Source organism: Chelonia mydas, chromosome 3 (genome assembly GCF_015237465.2).
Source record: "Chelonia mydas isolate rCheMyd1 chromosome 3, rCheMyd1.pri.v2, whole genome shotgun sequence".
Classification (NCBI taxonomy): Eukaryota; Metazoa; Chordata; order Testudines; family Cheloniidae; genus Chelonia; species Chelonia mydas.
Genome location: NC_057851.1, coordinates 99642694 through 99670368, shown reverse-complemented (window position 1 = coordinate 99670368; position 27675 = coordinate 99642694). Strand labels below are relative to the sequence as shown.

General features: G+C 39.4%; 1 protein-coding gene across 4 annotated transcripts in view; it reads left to right on the top strand.

The window, feature by feature from the left end:
* The window catches only part of HBS1L (HBS1 like translational GTPase), a 115488-nt gene extending 87864 nt beyond the window's left edge, over nucleotides 1–27624 (top strand). For 3 of the 4 annotated variants that reach the window (XM_007058053.4, XM_037894826.2, XM_037894824.2), the window contains 13 exons: nucleotides 128–387; nucleotides 939–1104; nucleotides 3129–3246; nucleotides 6371–6517; nucleotides 6833–6907; nucleotides 12297–12414; nucleotides 12616–12684; nucleotides 14898–15002; nucleotides 18459–18549; nucleotides 20308–20416; nucleotides 21474–21574; nucleotides 25560–25704; nucleotides 26954–27624. In XM_007058053.4, the coding sequence (XP_007058115.4) occupies nucleotides 128–387; nucleotides 939–1104; nucleotides 3129–3246; nucleotides 6371–6517; nucleotides 6833–6907; nucleotides 12297–12414; nucleotides 12616–12684; nucleotides 14898–15002; nucleotides 18459–18549; nucleotides 20308–20416; nucleotides 21474–21574; nucleotides 25560–25704; nucleotides 26954–26965 (1516 nt within the window). In that variant the 3' untranslated portion in view covers nucleotides 26966–27624. The remainder of the gene's footprint in view (nucleotides 1–127; nucleotides 388–938; nucleotides 1105–3128; nucleotides 3247–6370; nucleotides 6518–6832; nucleotides 6908–12296; nucleotides 12415–12615; nucleotides 12685–14897; nucleotides 15003–18458; nucleotides 18550–20307; nucleotides 20417–21473; nucleotides 21575–25559; nucleotides 25705–26953) is intronic. The other variant, XM_037894825.2, reaches the window with a different exon arrangement.
* Nucleotides 27625–27675: the final 51 nt, after the last annotated feature.

Below are 27675 nucleotides of genomic sequence, written 5' to 3'. Positions count from 1 at the left end.
TACTTATCAGAGATTCTTAATTTGAAGGGTTGGACTGTACGTAAAGAGACACTCCCTTTGTTCTCTGAAGCTGTAGGGCTTCAGTGACATTCCCTATAAATCTTTGTTTTCTCTTTGCTTTCCCTAGTGTGATTGCTGAAGAGAATGGTCATAGTGCTAATACACCTCAAAAAAGACCATCATCTGAAGATTCCAGCGTCACTTCTGGAATAGTTGAGTTGGTCTCTAAATCAGCTCTTCCATCCCAAACAATTCAGATTCCAGAAGAGCAGAGTACAGTACCTACTCCAGTGAAAAAGTCCAGCAAGACAAGACAACAAATAGATGTGAAAGCAGAGCTGGAGAAGAGGCAAGAAGGAAAACAGCTGCTGAATTTAGTGGTCATAGGTAATACCCTTTTTTCTTTATTTTAATTCCAAATTGAATACATTTTGGGCCAGAAATGTGTGCTTGTTGAGTCTGGGAGTGATGCAGAAGCAAGACGCTCCTCAGTTTAGGAAAGGAAACATCTCGGATTGCACTAAAAACCTATCTGCTTTACCCTCCTCTGTGGAGGGAGCCACTGCATGGATTAAAGTAGTAACTAGGCCTTCTGCCTATCCCTCATCCTCATCTTGTCAAAATAAAAAATACTTTAAAGTTGACTCATTTTTTTAGCATTATTCTTTTTAACATGAGTTTGGCAGAACAGAGATCATTGTCAAACTTCACCTATTTCTTCTCTCTAGAAAACCCCTCTCTCTCTCTCTCTCTCTCTCTCTCTCTCTCTCTCTCTCTACTATGTATGATTATCAGACTCTGTGAATTGCATGAGCATAAAACAAAACTTCAGGGGATTAGATTCCCATATCTGCCAGTGTGTTTCTTTTCCAGCTGTATTATGAAGTCTAAAATGTGTAAATTAGTAATAGTAGTCTAATGGTTACTTCCCTTCTTAGGACATGTTGATGCAGGTAAAAGTACTCTAATGGGTCATTTACTCTACCTTCTGGGCAACGTGAACAAACGAACTATGCACAAATACGAGCAGGAATCCAAAAAGGCTGGCAAAGCTTCATTTGCTTATGCATGGGTCTTGGATGAAACTGGGGAAGAAAGAGAAAGGTAGGCAAGTTATCTCCTAGTGTGAACTAATGTTCTCTCTGATTGTAACATGTTACAAAATGTCATTCTACTAATTAGCTATGTGCTACCTATTTTAAATGTTTTAAGAGTAAAATGTTTGGTAGGAAATATTTCATCCTCTTTGTGTACATAGATATACACCATTTTGAAAGAAAAGTCAGTGTCTTATCTTGGTTGTGGAAATGGAATGACATTGAGAAGTTGGGGTTTTTTTTGTTAAAATCCTCAGTATGAGGAGCTGATAGAATTTGTTTTATCAAGGCACCAGCATAGGTGAGGAGGTTAAGGAAGGTGAAATTTTTGGTCTAATATATCTGACTCGTTAAATTAATATTAGAACTATTTTTGAAAAGTCCCTGCCAGTAACATTACATTGAAATAAAATGTGTAAATATTTTTTCTGTGTAATGCATTTTAAATTGTATTACAGTGAGGAAATACATGAGGAGGAAGTGATGTGGATAATTAAAAAAAATTCATAAAATGGCTTTTTAAAACTATAGAAATTGGATCTGTGGACAATGACCTTCTGTGTTCAGAAAAACATGAACTAAACTGTAGAATTAATATCTTACCACAGTTTTTGTGGTATTCACCAGTATCTCTGGTTTCATTTAAAACCACAGAGAGAAATTTGTTTATCTAATGTAATTGTATTTTTATGTCATGCTCATCACCCATGGTATCATTTTATTCAAGCTCCTCTGGTTGCATAGATAACCTTGAAAATGTAAACTGATGCAGAGGAATAGAGAGTGGGGTGGGCTGCAGAGCGTCTAGCTTTTTAAAAAATAAGAGAAATGAACTTGTGCAGTTCATACCTATAACTAAACTTCTGCATATGCCAGTTTTCCCGTACATATGTTCAGTACAAGCTTGTGTGCGAAAAGGCCAAAAAAACCCATTCCACCAAAAATCAGTGTTGCAGACAAAAATGTGGAAAATGTTTTTGTCTCAAAGTTTAAACGGAATTTGGCCATCTGTTAATAAAGTATTTCTAAATGTTGCCTTCAAACGAAAGTGTTCTTAAACATCAGGACATACATAGTGGAAACAATGTCTTTTCACCTTTATTTTGGTAAATAAAAGATTTATTCCATGTTTTAAGGGAAACTTAGAGAATTTCCACCCTCAAAACAGGCTAAGAACTTCTTGAATGATTTTTCCCTCATCCTTCTCCGCTCTCAAGCCTATATTTTAAAACTAAAATATTCTGAAGCTCTCCTCAAATATTTAGATAGTTCTTTGCTGTCATTTGGTGTCATGAGTAAGAAATGGATGGGCCAAGGCAATTTCCTCCGGGTGCTATTTAGTCAAATTTAGAATTGAGTCCAGAACTATTCTGCCCTTTCTGAATGATAACAGGCATATGTGAATGGGGGGGACATTTACGAAAATATAATCTTATTCCTGTAGTTGTATACGCAGAAATTTTTTCTTGGTTGTGCTCTTGCTGCTGTTGATGCCTATTTTTGCAGGGGTGGAGAACTTCAAAATACTGACTTACAAAATATGACAGCTGCTTTGCGCTTTAGTAGTTAATTCTGAACTTTGCTACTTGTTCTTTGATTCGAGGCATAATCCATTATTGTATACAACTGTCATATGTCAGCTTCTAGGACTTCAACTGTTTGCCTGTTCTCTTCCTATCTGCATTTTTTGGCTGACTATACATCTCTCCTGCCTGGCATAGCAGAATTAGATTTGAATATCTTTATACATAGCAAAGCAGCATATAAAGGGGAAGGAGAGTAAAACTTCTCTCAGCAACACATGCTTTCTTAACTTCTTTAAGATGAAATTCCAATGCAGATGGATAGTTTCTCCAATGAAAGGGAAAGTCAGTGTCACAAATAGACTTATTAAATCAGCCAAAATTTAGTTCTGGTTAAATCAAAAGGCAGCCACAGTGTTCTGATTTGTTAAGTCTACTATTTAATAACTTTGTGTGGTGAACTTTGGAAGCAGTTGCAATGGTGTATTACATGTTTGTTTTATTTAAGGGGAGTAACAATGGATGTGGGTATGACCAAATTTGAGACAAAGACTAAAGTTATTACATTGATGGATGCTCCAGGCCATAAAGATTTCATCCCAAATATGATCACAGGAGCTGCACAGGTAGAGAACATTTCTTAACTGCACCTATCAAATATAATGTGATGTTTTATAATTTAGTATTCTACTTTATTTAAATCTAACCTTTGTAAACCAAAAAAAAAAAAAAGTGGAATCTTTAACAGAGTTTCTATATACTGCATATTATCAGTTAATAAATCTTATTCTGTTCTGTTCAAAATATCATAAATGTAAATTTATTCAGTGCTTCCTAACCTGTAGAAAAAATATGGGGAAAAATAAGTCTTTATTTTTATGTCTTAATCTTTTTCTAAACTGAAAGCTGACATTCTTTTCTGGAAATTTTAAAGGCAGTATTTTAGGTTAGTCAACTATATTGAGGTAAAAGGTTTTCACATTCATTAACGAACTACTTTGAATACTTTTTGCACTAGGATAACTCCAAGAACAGTTTAGCTTTAAATATTCAAACTTGAGATGTATGTACTGCTCAACAGGTAGTGCTGAAAAAGTTGTATAGGGTAAAGTGTTGTAAGAAGCTTTGAGTGAAAACAGGAGATAACATACTATATGGGTGTACAGGTGAAGACATTCAGGAGACTGAAGCTGGTGCAGATTGTATTGGCTAGCTTACTGGGCAGGCCATCTTGCTGGAAGCACATGACACTAATGCTCTGGGATTTGCATTTGCTGTCTGTTGGTCTCCGGGTGAAGTTTCAGGTGTTGGTAGTTACATGTTAAAGCCCTGAATGGCTGGGACCTGCCTGCCAGAGAGATCACCACTTGACATACTGCCACAGTTGCAGTCTTGCTGAGGTGCTTGAGCTGGATTTCCCCTGTTATGAAATGAAGGGGACTGCCAGCAGGGTAGTCTCTGTGGGAGTCCTGGGACTCTGGAACTTGCTTTGCAATGTGGTCTTGAAATAGCCTGAATTCAGTGACCTACCAGGCATGCTTCAAAAGCTACCATCAATTTAATAGGGTTTTCTGAAGAGGATTTGAGGGTATGTTCTCAGAATGATGAGGAATGGAAGGAAGCTTTTCTTGCTGGCTGTCTGGGCTGAATTAAATTTGTTCCTTCGTGAAAGTTTGGTTTTTCAGTGTTGCTGAGTGTGTTTATGTTGTAAGATTGAGAGTAATGGCAGCTACAGCTTTGTATAGATGTTTTTTAATTAAATAAATTGAATGAGAGAGATTAACAGAACTACATTTAAATGTATGTATCTATCTGTGTGATAATTTTTTTCTTTAAAAGCATGGACTTAAATTAAAAAACTATTAACAGAATTGATTATTTACTTGCAGAGAAGTCAGGATAGTCAGTTTGGGTTCTCACAAAGTACTATTTTGAGCTGCTGCTTCTGCTGTGCACGATACAGTCCATATTCCAGTTACTGGTTCGAATGTTAGAAGTTAAAATGTGTTGTAATGTGTTCTTTCCTGTTAGAACTAATTCCTATTTTACAATGTCCGCTTTACATTTTTGCCAGTTAGTTGGCCTTAGATACTGACACTATAATGGCCCGCAGGAAAGTCTGACTAAACTATTGTGCAGACATAATTGCCAAAGTTTCAGTAACAGGCAAGAAGCAAATTTGGGCTCTAATCTCATTACTGTATATTTGTTTGAAAAGTAATTCCTAGTCATATTTGTTATAATGAGTCTTACCCAATACTAGTATAGAGGGCCTTATGTAAGGTCTCAAAGTGCATCACAAAGGTGGATATTATCATAATTTTTCAAATAGAGAAATTGTAGCACACTGGGAAATTGTATGCCCAAAATCATACAAGTAGTCTATGGTAGATCTACTGGGCTGTTTTTTTTTTTATGGTGTGGATGCTTATGCATGTTACAGAATGTCCATGATTTATTTTTATTTTTTTAAGTAGAAAAGGGGATCTTTAATCTCAGAAATTTTGGAAAATGCTGCACTTAACTGTACTGTTTCCTTTAATTCTATTTAAATTATTGATTCTTATTGATGACTGTACAAGTAAGTAACATGGTGAGAATATACAAGTCCAGATCTTCAAATGCACCAGAGCTCGGGTCTGCAGGTGAAGATTAGGTGGGGCAGAAGAAGCTTTAATTCTCCTTTACACTCCTTCCATCCTTCAGCTGCCAGGGGCCATTCTAGCCTTTAATGTAATTAGAGGCTTGAGTGATGTTCTACTGTAGGAGATTACTGGAGGCCTGCTATTGCCATGCTCCAGCACTATGAGGAAGTGTTTATAAAGAGGTGGTGTAGAACAGACTCTGATGGCTCTACAGTAATTTGGGAGTTTTGCCATTCTGAGGGAATCCCCAACTGCTGTTCTGCAAAATGCAAAGCAGCCCTATCAAAGGCCATGATCTGTCCTGCAGTACACAGTGTTAATAAAATAGTTTATGCATTTTTCAGCCCTGAGCGTAATTTTTTTTTTAGGGCAACTGTAGATATTTGGAGGGTTACATTTTATTTGTTGCAGCTTTGGCAGTTTCGAGGTGAGGTTGGTTGGTTAAACGAGAGTCTGATGTGAGTTCCCTGTAACCTAAGGGGCTGCTTGGGCATTGTCATGACGTTACAGAGTGATGAGGTATGATATGTCTCTGGGTCAGTTGGTGTGTGGCTCAGCTCACCTCATCTTATCTCTCTTATCACTTGTGTGAAGGAAGGGCATGAATTGGGACTCTGGCTTGGACCCAGGGTTCCTGGGCAGGCCTGAGGGCACAGAGAAGGTATTTCCTTATACCCATTCTCTGGTTAGTAGAACCCAGGGCCTTTGATGCCCATTTGAAATCCACACTGGAACAGCTCTGTCAGGTAGTTTTAATAGTAGCTCCAGCTGGTTAATAGTTTTAATAAAGTTGGTTTCAGAGTAACAGCCGTGTTAGTCTGTATTCGCAAAAAGAAAAGGAGTACTTGTGGCACCTTAGAGACTAACCAATTTATTTGAGCATGAGCTTTTGTTTAACCATACTGTGGTGTACATGTCTCATTGTTTCCCTATCCACATTAGTGATCTAGAAATCAATCCTCATTCAACTGAAGTCATGCTGATATTCTCTTGGTGACCATAGAAGGTTAAGATGTGTTTTTGTGTGACCACTCAGGACCATATTTATCCATAATCCATTCTTCTTGTTGAAATTATTTTCCTAACCATCTTTTTTCTTACCTAGGCTGATGTGGCTATTTTGGTTGTGGATGCTAGCAGGGGGGAGTTTGAAGCAGGGTTCGAGACTGGTGGACAGACTCGAGAACATGGGTTATTGGTTCGCTCTCTTGGAGTAACACAGCTGGCAGTTGCAGTCAATAAAATGGACCAGGTACTTGCTTAATAGTTTCCTTTAGTGAACAGTCTTGCGTCCCTTCCTGTGTGCCCTAAATTAAGGGGATCTGTGTTCTGAGGCCAGAAGGTTTGTCCTTTACCCTCAGTTCATTTTCTTTCATAGTGTGCTCTATGCTGTTTTTCTCAAAAATATGGAAGAAACATTATGAACATTTTATTCATTAGGCTTAATCTTTGAACTGAAGTTTTCATAGAAGATCTTAGGGAAGGTACAGTATAAGAGGTCAATATAATTTGTACAGAGAAATATGCCAAAATCCAATATTTTTATCAAAATTTGTTTTTATTTTAGGTCAGTTGGCAACAGGAGAGATTTCAGGAAATTACCAGTAAACTTGGCCAGTTTCTTAAACAAGCTGGCTTTAAGGTAAAGTAAATTTAAGATTATGAGATTTGTAAAGGATTGGGGCCTCCTATACAGCACCCTCTTCCAGCTAGATCCAAGCTTGTGCCTGCAGAGCCAGCTCCTTCACTGGGAAAATCCTGCCTAGGGTCCTCACAGAATCCAGGGAGGAGAGTTTTTTCAGTCATTCATTGCTGTGGGATTTTTATTTCAAGCCTTCTTAGTGAAAACCAGGATCAACACGTCACAGCCTCTTGTTTTTGTTGTGTGTGTGTGTGTGTGTGTGTGTGTGTGTGTGTGAGAGAGAGAGAGAGAGAGAGACAGCAAGTTGCCAGTCTTTTCCTATGTGCAGTGGGTAGGATTTAATCAGCCAGCCAGCTACCAGCCTCTGAACTGAGGGGTATACCATCCCTTATACCTTCACAGGTTGTTAACACTTTGCTGGTACACTGGGGCTAAGGTGGGATTAGTTTGTATCAGTTTTGCCTGGGCATATCAGCAAGGTCTGGGTTTTTGCTGTGCCCCCTGTGCTGAACCCATTAGTGGGTTAATGGGACATAGCAGAGTCTGAATTGTACCCCACATGCCCTACTAGTGGGTATTTAGGCAGTGTCAGGTGTGGACAGCGAGTGTTTGGTGCCCTTCCAGCAGTCCCACCCTCCCCTTACTTTAGATCTCCTGGGATGCCAGAGTTGTGGCTGGTTGCCTTCTTTGGAGTCTGGAAGGAGTGTTTTCATCAAGGCAGAAGAAAACACTTTCCACATTTTATACATCTTTCTTCTGGTATCCAAGAGGTCTTGTTTAGGGGACTTACTGTAGATTGTTGCAAGATAGTACACGTGAGTTAGCAAGTGCAATTTTGGGACCCTTCTCATTTGAGAAGGAAGCAGGCTTTGGTCCTGACACTGTCATTGCATGATGGGTGGGGGATGTCACGGGGTCTCCTGAGAGTCTTTTCCAGCCTCAGTAACTGCTCCGGGTATTCTTAACCACCCTTGTACTTTATTATATCCTTTCAGTAGGCCACAGTCGGGAGTGTTGTGTACATACTTTTCACAGAGAGTAGCCAGCTTCCTCTGCTTGCTTCTGGGGAAGGGTACAGGATTAGCTGCAGCCAGTCCTGCCTTGCTTCAGGCTCCCTACTCTCCTCCCTAGCATTTCCTTCCTGTCTGCTTATATAGTCACAGTTGCTGTGATTCCTTCCATCCAATTAAGCCCTCAGCTGTATCTCTGCTCAGTCAATTAGCACCCTCTGCCAACTGCCTGGCGTTCAGTCAGGTCCCAATTAATGTATATTGGTGGGGATTTGATAACCCTGTTACAGTGTCACAGTTTAGGGCAACTGCACCTGTATTTCCCCTCTTTGGTCCAGCAAGGGCACCCACTTTCAGGCTTCCGGCTCTGCAGCTGGTGCCTTTCTTGGTAGAGACCCACATCTTGCTCCCATCTGACCAGGGTATTTCCAGGCTGGCAAGTTTCCTGCCTTCCCTGTGTATTCCCAGCAAAAGCCAGTCTGCCTAAGCAGGGCATGCTTTGCTTCTCTCCCCAGAGACTGTACACAGTTTATTTGCCCCAGTTATAAGTCACCACACAGTTCTTTCTAATCAAGCCTATTTTATTCTTAAGGCAAAAACACTGCAGGGAAACAATAAAAGAGCCCACATGCATGGTAGTAAGTTTGCCAGAGATCACCCCTTCCAACATGAAGAGAAGTCCTTCAGATCCCTGCCCAGAAGTTTTCCTGTGGTTTCAAGTTCACCACACCCTTTGCTCTGAACAAGAACACAGTCTTATGGGGCCTAAGTAGCCATCCTTTCTGAATGATTGGGGCCTTCTTTGGACCGGAGGTCCTGCCCATTTACTGGATCGGAATAAAACCCCTGAATCAGTTCATCACCAGATTATTTATCTCAACCTCCGTTCTTTGTCTGCTGGTCTCTTGAGAATCCAGTTTGAACCTTTGAAGAAACTGTGACTAGGTAATCAGCCAGATGATGGTTCCCTTCCCCAGAATAAAGCTTTGAGAGGCTGCTAACCAGAGGAATTTCAGCAGCATGCCCCCTTCTCCTAGAGACATTACGTACTTATATGTTGTTGTGAGATTGTAATTGCATTGTTAATACAGTTGCCCACAAAGGTATTGCATTTAATGCAATAAAGTTTAACTTAATTCCGTAAGGTTTATCCAGGGTATTGCATTATCTGTCACAAGGGGTATATGCATCAATGTCTTAAGCAGTGAGGTTTCTTCTTTACGTAGTGTCCCTATGGGTGCTCCACTGTAAGTGTGTTTGAATCCCTGCGCTGCTGATCAGAGAATTTCGGTAGCAATGTCTGTTAGGCCTGCACATGTGCTGTATCTCCTCGTGCTGCGCTAGCCAGCGTATGCAGGCTAACCCCCTCAGTTCCTTCTCAACAGCCCCTGGCTAGAGGCGGAGCCATTAGCAGTCCATTAAGACTATCGTTTTATTTTACATACCTATAGTTAGTCTCCTAGTTCTAGTTGTAGTCTTCTTCTCCTTTCTTATTTTATTGGAGGAGGGGAAAAGACTTCAATTTCTTGCCTGCTTTTTCTCCCCTGTTGGGGACCCTTCCCCACAACTGGGTGTGCCCGGTATGCTGGTCTTCAAAAAATGCCTCACTAGTAAAGAGGCAATCCCGATTGCAGAGAAGTACTCTCAGTGCATTCACTGCCTCGGGGAAGGCCACATACAACAAATGTGTGGTCTTTGTCAACAACTCTGACCCAGATCTCACAAAGACAGACAGGTCTGCCAGAAGACCATCTTCATGGAGGCAGCTCTCACACCAGTCGCCTGGTAGACATGAGTCTTCCCCACAGCCTTCTATGTCTAAGGGCTGTGGGTCAAGGAAACAAGCTACAGACCCCTCTCATAAATCATCTAAGAAAAGAGAGGGAGGTCCCCACAGTGAGCCTTGAGATAGCCATAAGCGATCACCATCTCGCTCTGTGTCTTTGGCACCAAGACCATCTCATGGTCTTAGTACTGAAGATTCCCATGGCTCATGGAGGCCAGCAGCAACCGGTACTACTGACAGGCCCATGGACCTGATGGGCACAGGCACCGAGTCATCAGCACTGAAGGACAGGAGTAAGCACTGCTCTAAAAAGACGCTCCCAGTATGCAAGTCCACATTAGCGCTGCCAGTGACAGCTTCAGAACTGCTTCAAGATATTGAGGAACGGGAAGCCGGTACTGAGAACTATGTTCTCCTCCTTCTCCAGATGAAGCCGTCATGCCTCCTCCACCATCTCTGGCAGATGACTTTTGATCCTTCCAGGAGCTGGCAAAGAGAGTGGCAGACACTCTTTAGATACCATTGGAGGAATTCAAGGACACCCACCATCAACTCCTTGACATCCTCCACTATACGTCCTCCTCAAAGATCGCCCTCCTGATTAATGAGGCCGTTTTAGACCCGGCAAAGACTGTGGCAGAACCCAGAATCAGTGGTGCCAACCTGCAAGCGAGCAGACAAAAAATACTATGTGCCTGCTAAGGAATCTGAATTCCTATTCTCCCACCTGCCACCCAACCCGATCATGGTGGACGCCTTAAACTCCCGGGGATGACAACACCAGTCAAGGGCTACTCCCTAGGATAGGGATTAGAAGGATCTTGACATTTTTGATAGAAAAGCATATTCCTCAGCCATTCTACAGTTTTATATCGCCAACTACCAGGCCCTCACGGAGAAATATGATTACATAAATTACTTAAAACTCAATAAGAAAAGGAGGACTTGTGGTACCTTAGAGACTAACAAGTCCTCCTTTTCTTTTTGCGGATACAGACTAACATGGCTGCTACTCTGAAACCTGTCATTATGCAAGGCACTGAATTTAGCAGTATGGAGTGGAAATCTATCAACTTCATGATTTAAATTTGTTAGTCTCTAAGGTGCCACAAGTCCTCCTTTTCTTTTTGCGGATACAGACTAACACAGCTGCTACTCTTAAAACTCAATGACTTTATTGAAAAGATGCCAGAAGCATATCGCGACCAATTTAAGGCCATTATCCAGGAGGACCAATTAGTGGCAAAGACATTACTGCAGTCTGCACTCGATAAGGCAGCTAGGTCCATCTCCACACCTACGGTGATGCTACGAACGTCATGGCTTCGTTTGTCGGGCTTCCCGAAAGAGGTACCCTACGTCATTCTGATTGCTCCTATTTGGCCAAGACTTACTTGTCACAGCTCGCATCGTGCCCAGTGATCCCTCTCCCGGACATTCCGCACCTCCTCTTGCAGAACACTGAAAAATATTTGGGGGTCATGATGAATAATTATATGAACATTAGCTTCTGGTGCGGTGTTGTGGCCAAAAGGGCTAATGTGGTCCTGGGATGCATAAACAGGGGAGCCTCAATTAGGAGAAGAGAGGTTATCGTACCTCTGTATTTGGCACCGGCGTGACCGCTGCTCGAATACCGTGTCCATTTCTGGTGCCCACAATTCAAAAAGGATGTTGATAAATTGGAGAGGATTCAGAGAAGAGTCAAAAGAAATGATTAAAGGATTAAAACATGCCTTATAGTGATAGGCTCAAGGAGCTCAGTCTGTTTAGCTTAATAAAGAAAAGGGTAAGGGGTGATGTGCTTACAGTCTGTAAGTACCTGCATGAGAACAGATATTTAATAATGGGCTTTTCATTCCAGCAGAGAAAGGTATAATATAATCCAATGGCTGGAAATTGAAGCTTGACAAATTCATACTGCAAATAAGGTGTAAATTTTTAACAGTGAGGGTGAATAACTATTGGAACAATTTAGCAGGAGCTGTAATAGATTCTAAATCACTGACCATTTTTAAATCAAGATTGGATGTGTTTCTAAAAGAGATGCTTTAGGAATTATTTTGGGGAAGTTCTGTGGGCTGTGCTATACAGAAGGTCACACTGGATGATCACAGTTGTCCTTTCTGGTCTTGGAATCTGTGAATCTAGGCCATTGTGGCAAACTAGCAACCTGCACTGGAAAATTCCTGCCAGTTGAGGGATAGGGTTAGGGGTTCTTCGCTGAGTTCAGTTGTTGATTACAGTTAATAAAGTTGCAGCCTTGACATGTAACCTATATTTCTGTGTTTGTCTCATTGCCTTGATGTACAGTAAATAGAAGGAAGCTGGATCAGCCAAAAAGGCCTTCAAATTTTGAATAAATTGAGTGTCCATCTTAATAGAAGCCAAGTGTTATCTTATCGGGCACAGTATTTTCTTTTTCATTCAAGGGAAATGTGGAATAGTAAGCAAAGTGTCCATAAGCTTAAAAACAGTTATAATATTGAAAATGTGCTCTTTGCTGCTGCTTTTTCATGAAGGTACCATTTTAGAGATACACTGTATATTTATTGTAGACTTTTGTTTTGTTTTGTTTTGTTTTGTTAATAAGGAGTCCGATGTAGCTTATATCCCTACAAGTGGTCTTGGTGGTGAAAATCTAGTCACAAGCTGTCAATCAAGTGAACTCACTGAATGGTATAAGGGAAAATGTTTGTTAGAACAAATTGGTGAGTGTACCATTCTGCTTGATTTAATATTTATTTGGTACATTGTAATCTTGTTTATATCAAAAATGTTCTTTTGTGGGGAGGGAAGTTGGGGGGGGAATAGAATGCAATATAGTTGATTACTTAAGTGAGAAATTGTGAGATGGTCTTTCTGATTACTAAATACAGGAAATCTCAAGGTATTATCAATTTTTTTTTCAGATTCTTTCAAGCCACCACAGAGATCAGTGGATAAACCATTTAGATTATGCGTGTCTGATGTTTTTAAAGGTTGGTTTTACTGTGTATAAATTTTATTTGACCAATCATTTTGAAGATGTAAATAAATCTCTCACATGAATGCACACACACGTAATATGTATGTGTGTGTGTATTCTGAAATAATTTTAAATAATTGTAAAATCATATTTCTTATACTGTTAAAATCTGACCATAAAATAAGTGTAAAAATAGACTTCTGTTCAGGGGATTATTCTTCTTTTCTGTGTGCAAAGCACTTTTATTATTGTGTGTATTATTATTCATATGGTAGAGAAACTGAGGTAAAAGATTGTGGCTTGCTCATGGCCATACAATGAGTTGGTTGCAGAATGGGGAATAGAAATCAGGGGTCCTGGCTTCCAATCCAGTTCTTATTCTTTGAGACCATTACTAAGTGACACCGTGATCTGAGATTTAATATCCAACCTGACATAGTATCCATTAATGTATTGCCATATCATAAATTGTATTGTTTTACTGTTGAAACTTTAAGATTTTATCATATTGTTTGTATAGTGTGTACATACTTGGAATCAGAGTGATAGTATAGTAATCTGAACATTAGGTTTAAAAAGCCAGTGAAAATGGAATTAGGTTCAAATATTGGCAATGGTAGAAAAATGCATTCCATGCAGATTGGGAGTGGATCTTTTTCAAAGAGACCTTAAAAAACTTAGGACCTATCAGCTCTGCAAGAACATTGAGATCTCATGGTAAATACTGTAACACTAGATAAGGGTTTGTCCCAGTACCTTGGCCAAAATTTCCAGTACTACCACCATGACTGTACTGAGTATTGCATATGAAAGTAAATGTCATTACAGTTTTGCTATATGTATATAGAATGTAAAGCTCATTGAGAACCTTTATGATGAAAGGCTTTATTATTTGCAATAACTAATTTTGAATTGAGCTTAGTTTTACAGATATACTAATGAACTAAAATGAATAATTTCAGTAAACCTACTCTATAAAAAAAATCTGCATTTTCCAAGTTTATTGGTGGTGGTGATTATGGGAAGTATGTCCTTGTTTACAGAGATAGGGTCTGTTGTTTAAATAGTAAATATTATTATAGTTGCACATACAGATCACACCAAGAATTTCTGCATTCAAAGCTAGCTTTGAACATGCATCCAGCTTTGAAATTTGGGCTCATAGTTTTTGATTTTAGGTTTTTGGTTTTCTTCTAGCATACACAGTTCTCTCGCTTTCCACACTTTTGGGGTGTTATGTTTTTTATCATTTGACCAACACAGAAATAATTCATCTATAAGTTTGCTCTAATGGAGAGGAAAAATGTCCCATTGGCACATCTGGTAATGCTTCTCTAGGTACATATACTGGAGCACCTTACAGTAATGGCAATGAGTAGGAAAGGAGGAAATGTATTCCATCTCTGATGAATATAGCATACATACATACATAAAAGAAGTGTTTCCAGATGCACTCTGAAACTTTAAAAACTTTGTTTAAAAAAACATTTTGTGTGAAACCAAACATACCTGTATGTATGCAGTCTCCATAGTTTGGGAGAAACAACTTTGCTTCAAGTGTGTCCGTAAGAGCAAGAACACTAACATACGACTCACCTTTTAATAAATAACCAATGTGAACATTCCTATGACTAGAAATGTACCCAGTATATAGACCTTCAAAGTGAGAAATATACTTTGTAAATCCAGTACTTCTTTATTCATAAAATATGCTACACTCCTCCACCATTATTGCGGTAAGTTTGGGTGGCAAACCAATCTTTAGCTGATTTTCCGAGAGTATAAAATATGCCAATAGAGCTTCCATAATTTCTGGTTCATTGGACAATAAACATGCATGAATGCATGAGGGTTTATTAAGGTGTCTCAATAAATATTTTTGTCGGTAAATAGTGTTTGGGGTGCTTAAAATAGGCTAATGATCTAATTCTTGTATTGAAAAGCTAAAAACTGGATATTTATGCAACCACATGAATTTTAAAGTACAGGTTTCTGCTCTTAGTTAAGAAAAATATCAGATCAAGGGGTTTTGGAATTAATGGTTTGTTTTCAGTATGATGTAAAACTGGTGACTTTACAAGTAATGAATACTGACTCAGCTGAGAAAATGCTTTTTATCACATTAAAATCTGTCTACATTGCTAATGGGTTAATTGTATATAAAAATGCATCTTACCATATAGTTAATTGTTTTATTATTTTAAATGATTAACATGCTTATTACAGACCAAGGATCAGGATTTTGTGTGACTGGTAAAATAGAAGCAGGATATATACAGACTGGAGACCGACTTCTGGCTATGCCTCCCAATGAAACTTGCACTGCAAAAGGTATAGTATTCAAAAGCTTGTTTACTTTCAGGTCAATACTGGTCTAGAAACAGTTACTGAAATGGTAACAGGTTGTCAAACTGATACTAACTGTCAAACATAACATGTGAAAGCATAAACGAATTTTAGATGTGACGGTATAAATATCTGTCTTTGAAAGATATGTGAAAGTTCGTATGGGTTTTCATCTTTTTTACAGTGCTAGTTATACGAAATTTGTCAGCCTCATGATTTTTTTGAGTGAAAATATGAGAATTCTGCAGTTCGTAGCTATAAAATGTATGAAACACAAAAAATCATTAGTAGTCAGATTTACTTATGAGCATCGCTATTTTTGTGTGGGTTTTAAACAGCCCTTGCAGGTAAATCTTAACTGCTGAAGATTTTTATATCCTGTTGTGCTGTAAGACATTCCTTGCTGGGGATGGAGGCACTTAGCAGCCCAACTGGATCCCAGGTGCTCAGGGGAGAATTGCAAATATATTTCTGCAGTCTTAAAAATTTCAAGGAACAAAAGAGTATTAAATCATATTTCCCTTTCAAAATATGCCAAATAAATTTCAATATTTAATTTTATTTTTTCACAGTTTTCTTAATTCCTGTATCAACAAATGGAAGAGAGAATGAATTTGTGTTGAAAATAAGTTTTGTTTCAGTGTATTTTTCTGATGATGGTAAAAAGTTACATAACTGAGGAAAATTGCTGAATATCTATTTGTGTTAACAATTAAGTATATAGTATTCAGCATTGGGGGAAATTAAAACCCATTTTTCTGATTTCGTCATATGGAAGAGTTGATGCTAAATTTATTATTTGTTTTGTACCACTGGCTAATGACTGAACAATTTAGCCCTCGTGAAAAAAAATTCAAAATATTTGTGCGCTGATATTAATATGCAAAGTAATGGCTGGTACATTTAAATATGTTAAGGTGCAAATGCTTCTCCATTACATGGAACAGAAGTAAAAAATATGACATTATTATGTGTTGGAACAAAATCAACAAAATCTTCATACAGTTAGCAGTAGTAAAGTGCATAGATATGCCCTGCTAGGTATATTTAAACTAGATGAAAAATAACAATGGTTTAAAACATATGTTTATATGTGTCTTTTCTCCAGTGCACTCTGTTGCTCTGGTTCTCTAGTGCATTAGAGTCCAAGGGAAAGTTACAGCAGTCAGAGTATGCTAAGTGTGGGGATGCCCTGGCCACTTTCCTACACAGGTTGCAGGAGAGGAGGAGGTAGCACAGAAACTACTATGATTGGTCTACGTCATCTGAGGATCTTCCATCCTATGTTGGGAAGATCCATCTGGTGCTGGAGCATCACATAGTGGCTCAAATGTAGCTGAGGATTTGGAGTCATTATTTATTACATGCTTACATTTAAGGAAGAGAAAATAATGTAATATATTTATATTTCAATACAAACTTGAGGCACGCTAACTTGTATATGGTATGCTATTAGCTTATCACTTCTAACAGAAAGAAAAGTCTGAAGTTCATTTATCCATGTATGGGAGTGCCACCTGTAGGTGAAGTAATTATCAACATGGCTTAACAAAGTAGTTCCTCATGACATTGACATGCTTGAATTTGAATGACGCTATGCCTATTCTGGAAGGGAGCAGGAGAGACAGATTTGAAAACTAAGAAATACAGTTTGGTACATGTTAACATGGAATGTGTTTTGTTTAAATTGTTGTGATCTGCAGTGAAACAGACCTAGGTCTGTGGATGTGTGCAGTATTTACCAAAGTTTTCATTTTATAACACTTACCTTTCTTCTGATCAATATCATTCATTTAAAAGTCATGATGAATTTTTTATTCTCACCTATAAGTCTACACCAGTGGTCACCAACTGGTCGATCGCGATCTCCAGTGGTGCAGTGTGCCTACCTCCCTCCCACACTGCTCCCGGAAGTGGCCAGCGCAGCCCAGGGGGCAGGGGTCTCCCTCCGCGTGCTGCTCCTGCTTGCAAGCACCACCCATCCCCGTAGCTCCCATTGGCCGGGAGAGCTGCGGGGGCAGTGCTTGCAGAGAGGGGCAGTGCATGGAGCCATGTGCCCCTGTCAGTCTCCCCCACCGGGGGCGCATTGGCCTTTTCCGGGAGCGGTGTGGGACTGGGGTAGGCATAGGAGTCGCTGGAGGTAAGTGCTGCCCGGCAGGAGGCCACACCCTAAACCTCATCCCTGAGTCCCCTCCCAGAGCCAGCACCCCATACCCCCTCCTGCACCCTGAACCCTCTCCTGTACCCCAAGCCCTACCCTGAGCCCCCTCCCACAGCCAGCATCCCAAATCCCCTCCTGTCCCCCAGCCCTGAGCCCCCTCTTGGAGCCAGTACCCCATATCCCCTTCTTCACCCCGAACCTCCTCCTGCACCCCAAGCCGCAGCCTGGAGCCCCCTCCCAGAGCCAGCACCCTGTACCCCCTCCTGCACCCCAACACTCTGCCCCAGCCTGGAGCCCCCTCGCAGAGCCAGCACCCTGTACCCCCTCCTGCACCTCAGCACTGCCCCACCGTGGAGCCCCCTCCTGCACCCAAACTCCCTCCCAGAGCCCGCACCCTGCAACCCCTCCTGCACCCCAACACTCTGCCCCAGCCAGGAGCCCCCTCCTGCACCCAAACTCCCTCCTAGAGTTTGCACCCCTCACCCCCTCCTGCACCCCAAACCCCTACCCCAGGGTCAGCCCAGAGCCCACACCCCCTCCCGAACCCCAACACCCTACCCCAGCCTGGTGAAAGTGAGTGAGGGTGGGGGAGAGCAAGCAATGGAGAAAAAGGAAGATGGAACGAGCAGGGTGGGGCTTTGGGGAAGGGGCGGGCATCAGGGAAAGGGAAGGATAGATCCTGTGTTGCCCTTAGATTAAAAAAGTGATCTTGAGCATAAAAAGGTTAGAGACCACTCGTCTACACCCATGAGTGCATACCTCACAAACAGAATATAATACCTATTTAGTAGCTTTCTAGTAGATAACATGATGCTGCAACCCAAAATCATTTGTTGCATCCTTCTATGACAGAGAGCCAGCGAGCGCTAACCTACGTAGGGTAAATGAAAGTTGACACTAGAACCATTAAGGAACATGAAAGGCGGTGTAAAATATTCATGTGCATCAGAGGATGGGTGGGGCAAGCACTGTGGTATTAGTGCACAGTAGTATTTTCGAGACCGCATCATCTGCACTGTGTGACAAGAGGCAGGTCCACTCCCATGACTTAGACAAAGCCATATTAATATACAGGGTGGAGTGAGAGCGATAAGTCCTGACCAAAAAAAAAAAAATTGTTTCCTCTGTGCTTTTAATCAAAAGCTTTTACTCTCAGCCCATTCATATTGAAAATTGATGAGTAATGGTTGATGAAGCACAAATGGCCCAAACAGAGCTGTTTGTTTGTAGCTCAGAACCTAGGTACTTCACTGTGAGGTTCTGTTCTTACTCATTTCCAGGAATCACACTGCATGATGAACCAGTTGATTGGGCTGCAGCAGGAGATCACGTTAGTCTCACTTTGACCGGCATGGATATCATCAAAATCAAGTGAGTCCAAATCTGAGTTTCAGTCTAAGCAACCGTTTGTTTTTAATGAAAAACCTTGTAACTACTACACTTTACAGTCAGCGGTTTACTTGAAGAATGATTTGGTTACCAGGATATTTAAAACCAAAGTGATGCATATCACCTGGCCTGCATGTACAAACGTTGGAAACATCTGCTGCATGTGCAACGGCAACCTCAGAAGAACACTGTTCGTGTTCATGATTAATTCACCCTAATAATGGCAGAAGTGACTGTAAAAGCCTTTTGCTTATGCTTCCCATTCTTGGAATCTTAAAACATACATCTTAATTGCTAAATGGAACTTCAGAGAATACTCTAATATTATATTTAGAATTTAGATAGTATAAAAGATTTACCAAGAATTCACCAAATTGTAAATCATCCAGACAACAAAGCATGTCTAAACTGCCAGCACGTACAAGCCTTGTACCAGTAACTAAATATGGCCAAACTATTTGTAGTGAACAATTCATTCAATAAATTTAGGCCCTTATTCTGTTTCTAAATTATTGGGAAACAGATGTAAATTTTTCAAATAAATAATAAGTGGTTTATGTAAGCATATTTCAGCCTACTTATATTTAACAATGTGTTTGCCACAACTGTTGCAATGAGTATTGGCTATTTGTAAATTGCTATTCATGCAACATTGTTGGTAACATAATTCATATGGCTTCTTTTCTGCTTCCGGGTCAGACTGCCAAACTCACATGGATCTTTCAAGCTGGCTGACCAAACGCTTCTAGCCTCTATATTTGTGCAAATTTATACTTTGTTTATGAAGGGAAAGAAGACAGTTATTTTGATTTCCTTCACTGCAATGGTATTCCTGTGAGAAGTCCTTGTGCTGTTGTCAAATGGAGTTAGGGTGGGATTTGTGCTGTCCATGTTCTATAGGTGGTTTATCTTGGGTGATGTAAATTTTTGGGAAGCAGAGGTCCTTAAGTTTCAGGTCTATTGAAATTGTTGGTATTTTGTTCTGTCCAATTCCTAGGGCATGGCTGCGTTGCCCAGATTCCTTGGCCAAAGTTGTTTTATGGTCATGTTTAAAAGGGTACAACTGATGTAGTTGTGTGTGAGTAGCAAAGTGATGTACTCATGGGATAGGGCATTGGTTTTCTTTCTGTATGTTTTTTTTGTTAGTGGAGATCTGGTTAGTACTGAGTGACACAGGGCAACGCTCACCCCCATCTCCCTTTGCCCACAAAAAAATGATTTCTTGATTTAACATTGCCAGTTGCTCTTCTTAGATTCAGTATAGTTCTATTATGAAGGTGGATTTATTTTTTGCAACTGAATATAGTGCTGATGAAAGTTGCAAGGTTTCACAATGCTGGAGATTGAAGCCCTCAAGGTACAGCACAAGTAAATAATAGGCAGCAGCACTGCAAATTTGCCCATCCCAAAATATCTTGCAGAGAGATGACCTCTGGGTGACCGGCTAATTTATTCTCCTAAGTGTCTTTTCTCACCAAATAATGTCATTTCAGAAGAATTTTAGCAGTGGAGGTACTTGTCCATTTGGATCTTGCCATAATTCTTTGTGCTCACCCATAAAACAGCTTTTATATCCTGTAGTAATGCACTTGACTGGTTGCTTTAACAGTGTGATGTTTTCTTTTCACATTCAGCATATTAATGTGTCACTTCTTTAACTTAGTGTTTACTTAAAAATATACTGCTTAACATTTTTCCAATATGCTATCAGAATATTTGTCTTTTTTCTTCCTCTTGTAGTGTTGGCTGTATATTTTGTGGTCTCAAGGAACCCATCAAAGCCTGCACTCGTTTCAGAGCTCGAGTCCTCATCTTTAATATTGAAGTCCCCATTACTAAAGGATTCCCGGTAAGTCTTGAAATATTGTTCTCTTTGAATGTTCTGATTTTCTTTCTAGGTGGCTCAGTATTCTTTATGATAAAACCCAATTTTAAACTCGGAGAGGAAAAACTTGGTAAACAAAATTGTGAAATCAGTGGCATTCTCTTGAAATTCCGGATTCTAGTTTAAAGAGGCTGCAGAGTTACAGCTTTGGAGGTAGATGCCTGTGTCTGCTGGTTTCTGATATGATGATATGCCCTGTTCAGAGAATGTGGGGGTTTCAGCCATGCCTGTCATTAATAAGACAGTATATGCGTGATTGTAGAAATGCACTTGGCTGTAAATTACCTAAAAATCTCAGTACCTGCCACAGGACTGCACTGATGTGGTAGGGTTCAAAAATGGATAGTAACCAAAAAACTTAGAGTGAATGAAGTATTTATTGTAATGTGTAAAAGTATAACTCATAAGAGAGATCTAGCAGTCATGTCCACAAAGATCCCATAAAGTCCAGGATGTGGCTCCCCAGGAGATAAGCTCTGAGTGAAAGAACATGTTTATGTCTACATTGTAATTTGAGGTGTGATTGCAGCAAGCACAGACACCTCTGAGTTAGCTTGGATCTAGCTAGCTTGAGTAACAATAGCAGTGTAGCCATAGCAGTATCGGTTCTATAAGTCTGCCTGGGACCCTGGATATATACTCAAGAGGCTATCCCTTGCTTCCACTGCTTCATTGCTATTGTTACTCGAGCTAGTGCTAGCTCAGGTATGTCTACATGTGCTGCAATTGCATCTCAAATTGCAGTGGAGACATACCCGGTGAGTGTTTGTGAATATGAGGTACAAATGCTTCACTGAGGAATGTCCGTCAGTAAAGCAATGGATTTTATACTGATGCCAGCATGTTGTGCTACCATTGGGCCAGGTCTTTATTTTGGCATGTGCATTAGTAGACAGAATTTTTCAGAAGTCAAACTTCAGATCTTGAGGATCTTTCAGGCTCTTACAATGTAGGTAGGTGTAAATGTAGAATTTTAAAATGTAAGTTACTAACTGAAAAAAGTAAACTATTGTTATTTTAGGTGCTTTTACACTATCAAACTGTAAGTGAGCCTGCCACTATTAGACGATTATTGAGTATCCTTCACAAGAGTACTGGCGAAGTCACAAAGAAAAAACCTAAGTAAGTATTTGTGAGGTGAACATTAATTACAATAGAAATTTGGCAGATTCAAATTGGTTAATATAAAACAAATTGGATTATATTATTCCCAAACATATTCTGTTTAACGATAAAGTAATAATATACTTGCATATTCTATACTGCTTTTCATCTGTAGAGCTCAAAGCACTTTATAAAGCAAGGTGAGTATCTTTAGCCTTGTTTTGCAGCTGCTAAGGCACAGAGAAGTGAATTGACTTGCCCAGTGTCACACAACAGGTCATTAGCAGAGTCAGGAATAAAACATGGATTCCCTGATTCCCACCTCAGTGCCCTGTTCACTAGATCATGCTGCTGTAGTTTTATTTCCTGAAACAGGATAGAGTCTACAGTATGGTTATAGACACTGGTTGATTAAAGCCATACTCTGGTTGACATATTGTTGCATGGCTGTGACATCGCCAAAATGGCCCACTCCCAGCGAATGCATGGCTGGACCTCGCACTGAAAAGAAATGCAGAGGAAATCCTGAATCCTAGAAAAAAGATTTGTGTGTTTTGTCTCTAGAGAAGAGATGATATCAGTGCCCCTCAGTATTCTGCACTGTTCTCTCTCATCTCACACTGATTTTTTTTTTCTTCTGCTCTCACAAGCTAAGCAGAGATAGCAGACTCACTACTTGGTTGGGTGACCACTATGGGTGACCACTAGGGGGGAAATGGAGGTGATGGTGATTCAGTAGAGAGCACTCATCTGTCTAAAGCAGTATTAAATCAGTGCCCCAGCTTGATGGTATTGTCGTTCACATGAGACTTAAAACTGAGATCCTGCTGCTTGTGGTCATTAAAGATCCCTTGATCTTTCACAAGAGTAGGGTTATTAGCCTTGGTGTTTAACCAACGTCCCTCTTGGGTAATTACATTCTGCTTGATTGAATTTAAAAATCCAACCTGTAGTTTCAGTTGGACACAACATTTTTCCCTTTTTGCCCTAAGCTGTTGTGTGTTAGTACTGTGCACTGTTAAACAGTTGTCCCATGTTATTCTACATATGGAAGTATTTAATTCCTGTAATTTCTAGTGTCTGTAACACACTTTGACATGCGCCTAGATCGGGGTTCTCAAACTAGGGGTTGGGACCCCTCAGGGGGTCACAATGTTATTACATGGGGGGTCGTGAGCTGTCAGCCTCCACCCCAAACCCCACTTTGCCTCCAGCATTTATAATGGTGTTAAATATGTTAAAAAGTGTTTTTAATTTATAAGGGGGGTCGCACTCAGAGGCATGCTTTGTGAAAGGGATCACCAGTACAGAAGTTTGAGAACCACTGACCTAGATGAAAAGTGCTATGTAGATGAAACATCATTAATTATTAACAGCAATTTAGAAAGAGACTACACATCCAACTTGTGGAAAAATTTATCTACAGTGTTTGGCATTTAGTAATAATAGAGAAAGTTGGGAGAGAGCTTTTAAAAATTTACATTTTATTTCAGAACACAAATAGATGAAGCAATATTTCAGTAATCTGAAAGGAAAATGCACAGGGAGGTCTTAGTTCAGCTGGAGTTTACAAAAATTCTCTAACTAGAGTTGTCTGCTTTAAAAAGGAGAATTTCACAAAGCTGAAAACAATTTATGAGCTAGATCAGTTGGGAGAAATAATTTAAACAAAAAAAATATGAATGATAATTGGGAGTTATTTAAGAACATTTTAATAGATGCCCCAAAAGCCTCATTTGGGAAAGAAGGCTGTATTGGTTGGCTGAGAGGGAAATGAAAGCAGCTATTTAAAAATAATTCTGTAATATATAACAAATGAAAAAAGAGGAAGTTGATAGTAATGAATATAAATCCCAAGATAGGATTTGTAGAAAATTGAGAAGGGAAGCATAAGGACACAAGGAGAATCTATGACCAGCACAGTTGAGGACAATAAGGAGGCGTTTTAAAAGTGCATTAGGAACAAAAGGAATCTTAACAATGGTATTGGTCCATTACTAGATTGAAATAATAGTAATAATGCAATATAAGTCAATGATAATGCAGAAAAGGCAGAAGTGTTCAGTAAAAATGTCTGTTTTAGAGAAAAAGCCAGATGATGTATTCATATCATACGATGACCATAAAATACTTTCCATTTCAAATGAAATTGAAAATGCTAAGCAAGCAGCTACTAAAATCAGCAGGTCCAGATAACTTGCGTACAAGAGTTTTAAAAGAGCTGGCTGAGGAGCTCTCTGGACCATTAATGCTGTTTTTCAATAAGTATTGGAACATTGGGGAAGTTCCAGAGAACTGAAAGAAAGCTTAATATTGTGCCACTATTTAAAAAGGGGAAATGGAATGACTTTGGTAATTATAGGTCTATCAGCCTTACTTCAGTCCTGGCCAAAATAATGGCATGGTTGATACAGGACTTGAAAAAGAATTAAAGGAGAATAATATAACTAATGGCAATCAGCATGGTTTATGGAAAACAGATCCTGTCAAACTAACTTGATATCTTTATTCAATAAGATCATAAGTTTGGTTGATAAAGATAATAATGTTGATGTAATATATATAGACTTCTGTAAGGTATTTCATTTGGTTCCATATGACATTTTGATTAAGAAACCAGATTAATACAAAATCAACATGGTATATACATTAACTGGATTAAAGCATGGTTAACTGATAAGTCTCAAAATGTAATTGTAAATGGGGAATCATCATCAAGCAGCTGTGTTTCTAATGGAGTCCTACAAGGATTGGTTCTTAGCCCGACACTACTTAACATTTTTATCAGTGACCTGGAAGAAAAGACAAAATCATCACTGATAAAGCTTGTGGATAACCCAAAATTTGGGGGAGTGGTACATAATGAAGAGGACAGGTTACCGATCAAATGCAATCTGGATAGCTTGGTAAATTGGGTGCAAGCAGACAATATGCATTTTAGTACGGCCGAGTGTACACTCATAATGTTTAGAAACAAAGGATGTGGGTTATACTTACAGGATGGGGTTCTCTGTCCTAGGAAGCCATGACTCTGAAAAAGTCTTGGGAGTGAGGGTGAATAATCAGCTGAACATGAGCTTCCATTGCAATGCTGTGGCCCAAAAGGCTACTGCTATCCTTGGATGTATAAACAGAGGAATATTGAGTAGGACTAGGAAGGTTGTATTGCTCCTGTATTTGGCAGTGGTGTGACTGCTGTTGGAATACTGTGTTCAGGTCTGCTATCCACAATTCAAGAAGGATGTTAATTAATTGTACAGGTTTCAGAGAAGAACCATGAGAATGGGGGGGAGGGATAGCTCAGTGGTTTGAGCATTGGCCTGCTAAACCCAGGGTTGTGAGTTCAATCCTTGAGGGGGCCAATTCGGGTTCTGGGGCAAAAATTGGGGATTGGTCCTGCTTTGAGCAGGGGGTTGGACTAGGTGACCTCCTGAGGTCCCTTCCAACCGTGATATTCTATGAATGATTAAAGGATTGGAAAATGTGCCTTATAGTGATAGACGCAAGGTGCTCAATCTATTTTACTTAACAAAGTGAAGGTTGGGGGTAACTTGGTCACAGTCTGTAAGTACCTACTTGGGGAACAGAAAATTTGATAATAGAAGGTTCTTCAGTCCAACAAACAAAGGTATAACAAGATCCAGTGGCTGGAAGTTGAAGCTAGACAAATTCAAACTAGAAATATGGCACAAATCTTTAACAGTGAGGGTAATTAACAATTGGAACAACTTTCCAAGGGGGATAGTCACTCAAAAGTTTTAAATGAAGATTGGATGTTTTTCTAAAAGATTCTCAAACAAGAGTTAATTAAGGGAAGTCTTATGGTCTGTGTTAAACCTGAGGTCAGACTCAATTATCATAGTGGTCCCTGCTGGCCTTATAATGTATTAATCTATAACTTGCAATTGGATTAGATTTTTTATCTTCTGACAGATGTTTCACTGTTATTTTATAGATATATTGATAGATATAAAAATTGGGTGTTTTAATATTTTGTTTGCAGGGTCCTGACTAAAGGACAGAATGCTTTAATAGAACTACAAACACAAAGGCCTGTTGCCCTGGAATTGTACAAAGATTTTAAAGAATTTGGAAGGTTTATGTTACGCTACAGTGGATCCACAATAGCTGCAGGAGTTGTCACAGAGGTACGATGCTTTTGTAACAGACTTTCTAGAATGTTGATTATGGAGAGGTGGCAGCTTCTCCATAATAAAGGTTTGCAATCAGTTTCCATGACAAAGCCCTATTTTATCAGCCCCATTACTATGGATTGGGAAATTAATTTGACCTGAAAATTGCCAGATGTACTGTGAAGACAAAGGAGAACACTTCTGCAAAGTTTTGAGGAAAATTTGTCAAACTGTTCTTTGAATTACAGGTCATTAAATGAGAAGAACCACGGTTTGAAATTTTAAAATGTCTCTTCTTCATATCACTCCGACTAAAAAATGGCTTATTACTATCCCTTCAAAGTTTCCACATAGATAAACTTTCCTGAAAACTTTTCCCCCAACTATGTTTAAAGAAAATAGGTTGCAATTAAGCAACATTGTTAATTTTTGTTGTTACTAGCTTTGGGCCCAGTCCTAGTCCCACTGAATTTAAAGGGCTTGTAAACCGAATCCTGCTCGCACAGATGGCTATAGGAGTTTTCTGCTGTTAACTTCAGAAGACTCAGGGACAGGCACTATGTGCATGTGTAAAGACTTTTTGTCTTCTATTATCAGGATTGCACCTTTGAAAATATAAAGATTCTTCTAAACTGACAGACAGTGTCGTCTTTTTTGAGGCCTGTGTTTTTGGATCTGTAGGACTTGAGTTCTAGTTCCAGCTGTGTTTAGTGTGTTATGGAAAGGTGCTGGTATCATCCCACTTTTATACAGAGGCCCATGGTTTAATTATTAGAACTCTTATCCCTATGCTTAAAACAATTTCCCAGAGCTCGTGAGGCTTTGTGAACTATGTTACAAAAGTGTCTTAACATACTTTCTTGTCACAGTTTACACAGGACTCTGAGCTAGGGCCATGATCTTATAAATCACTTGCACACATTTAACTTCGCTACTGTGAGGTGTCCCATTGGGACTCCTCATAGTAATAAAGTTAAGCACATGCCTAAGTGCCTGTAGGTTGGGGCCTAAATAAGCTTGTGGCTTGTTAGGCTCTTCTTTGGAAATAACTTTTTGTAGGACTCAGTGTTGTTTCAAAGAATTTTAGAGAAAATTCAGACTATTGTCCCTGAAAATGTATCGGTAGATAATCTATTAGAGTGTATACATTATGACCCTTTGGTGGTGGTCTCTGTTTTTTGCTGTAGTATTTTCATTTGTTTTGGTTTTTTTATGAAATGACAACAAAACCTACAGCTTTTCTTCTTCTTCTTCTTCTTTTTAGATTAAAGAATGACAGTGGTGCTAAGTCTTCCATGACCCAACCAAAATGCAGTCAGCCATCCAAACCGCTTTCCGAATCCAGTTACTTCAGCTGAAGGAACTAAGTGCAATTAAATTTAAAAAAAAAATAAAATTTAAATCTACATTGGACATTTAGTGAACTTTTTATCAGTCTCTGCCTACTGTGAAACAAAATGCCAACTGACATGGAAATGCTAATGTTGCACAATCTCATTTCAAAAGGTTCCATATTTCTCTGTGAAATTCACCCCACATTTGCAGCTCATAGAGCTTTATGGAAACTTGATTGGAAAGGTGCATTAGAAGATAAGATTGTTCCATGATGATTCACCATCTTGCTACTTCCAGCCATAGACTGTTTACATTTTTTTTCTTTGATTTGCTCATTGCTGCACATTAATCCAGTAAAGTAACTTAATTGGTCTAATATATTTTAAGGTTTGAGATGAATGCATTTTCAGGGAAAAAATAATTGTTTACTTCAGTTTCAGAGAATGGTATGTAGTGTCATCCACAAGATTATTTCCCGCATCCCAAAATTTATTTAAAAAAAGAAAGTTTAATTTCATGTGTAGTGGAAGCTGTGCCAACAATGACTAATTTTATTTTTGAAGTATAAAAATATAATAAAGTAGCCTGGTCTGAGCATAATGTTTTGCCTCCTTCAAACCGTATTCTTTAATTTAAACCCGTGCTAAATTC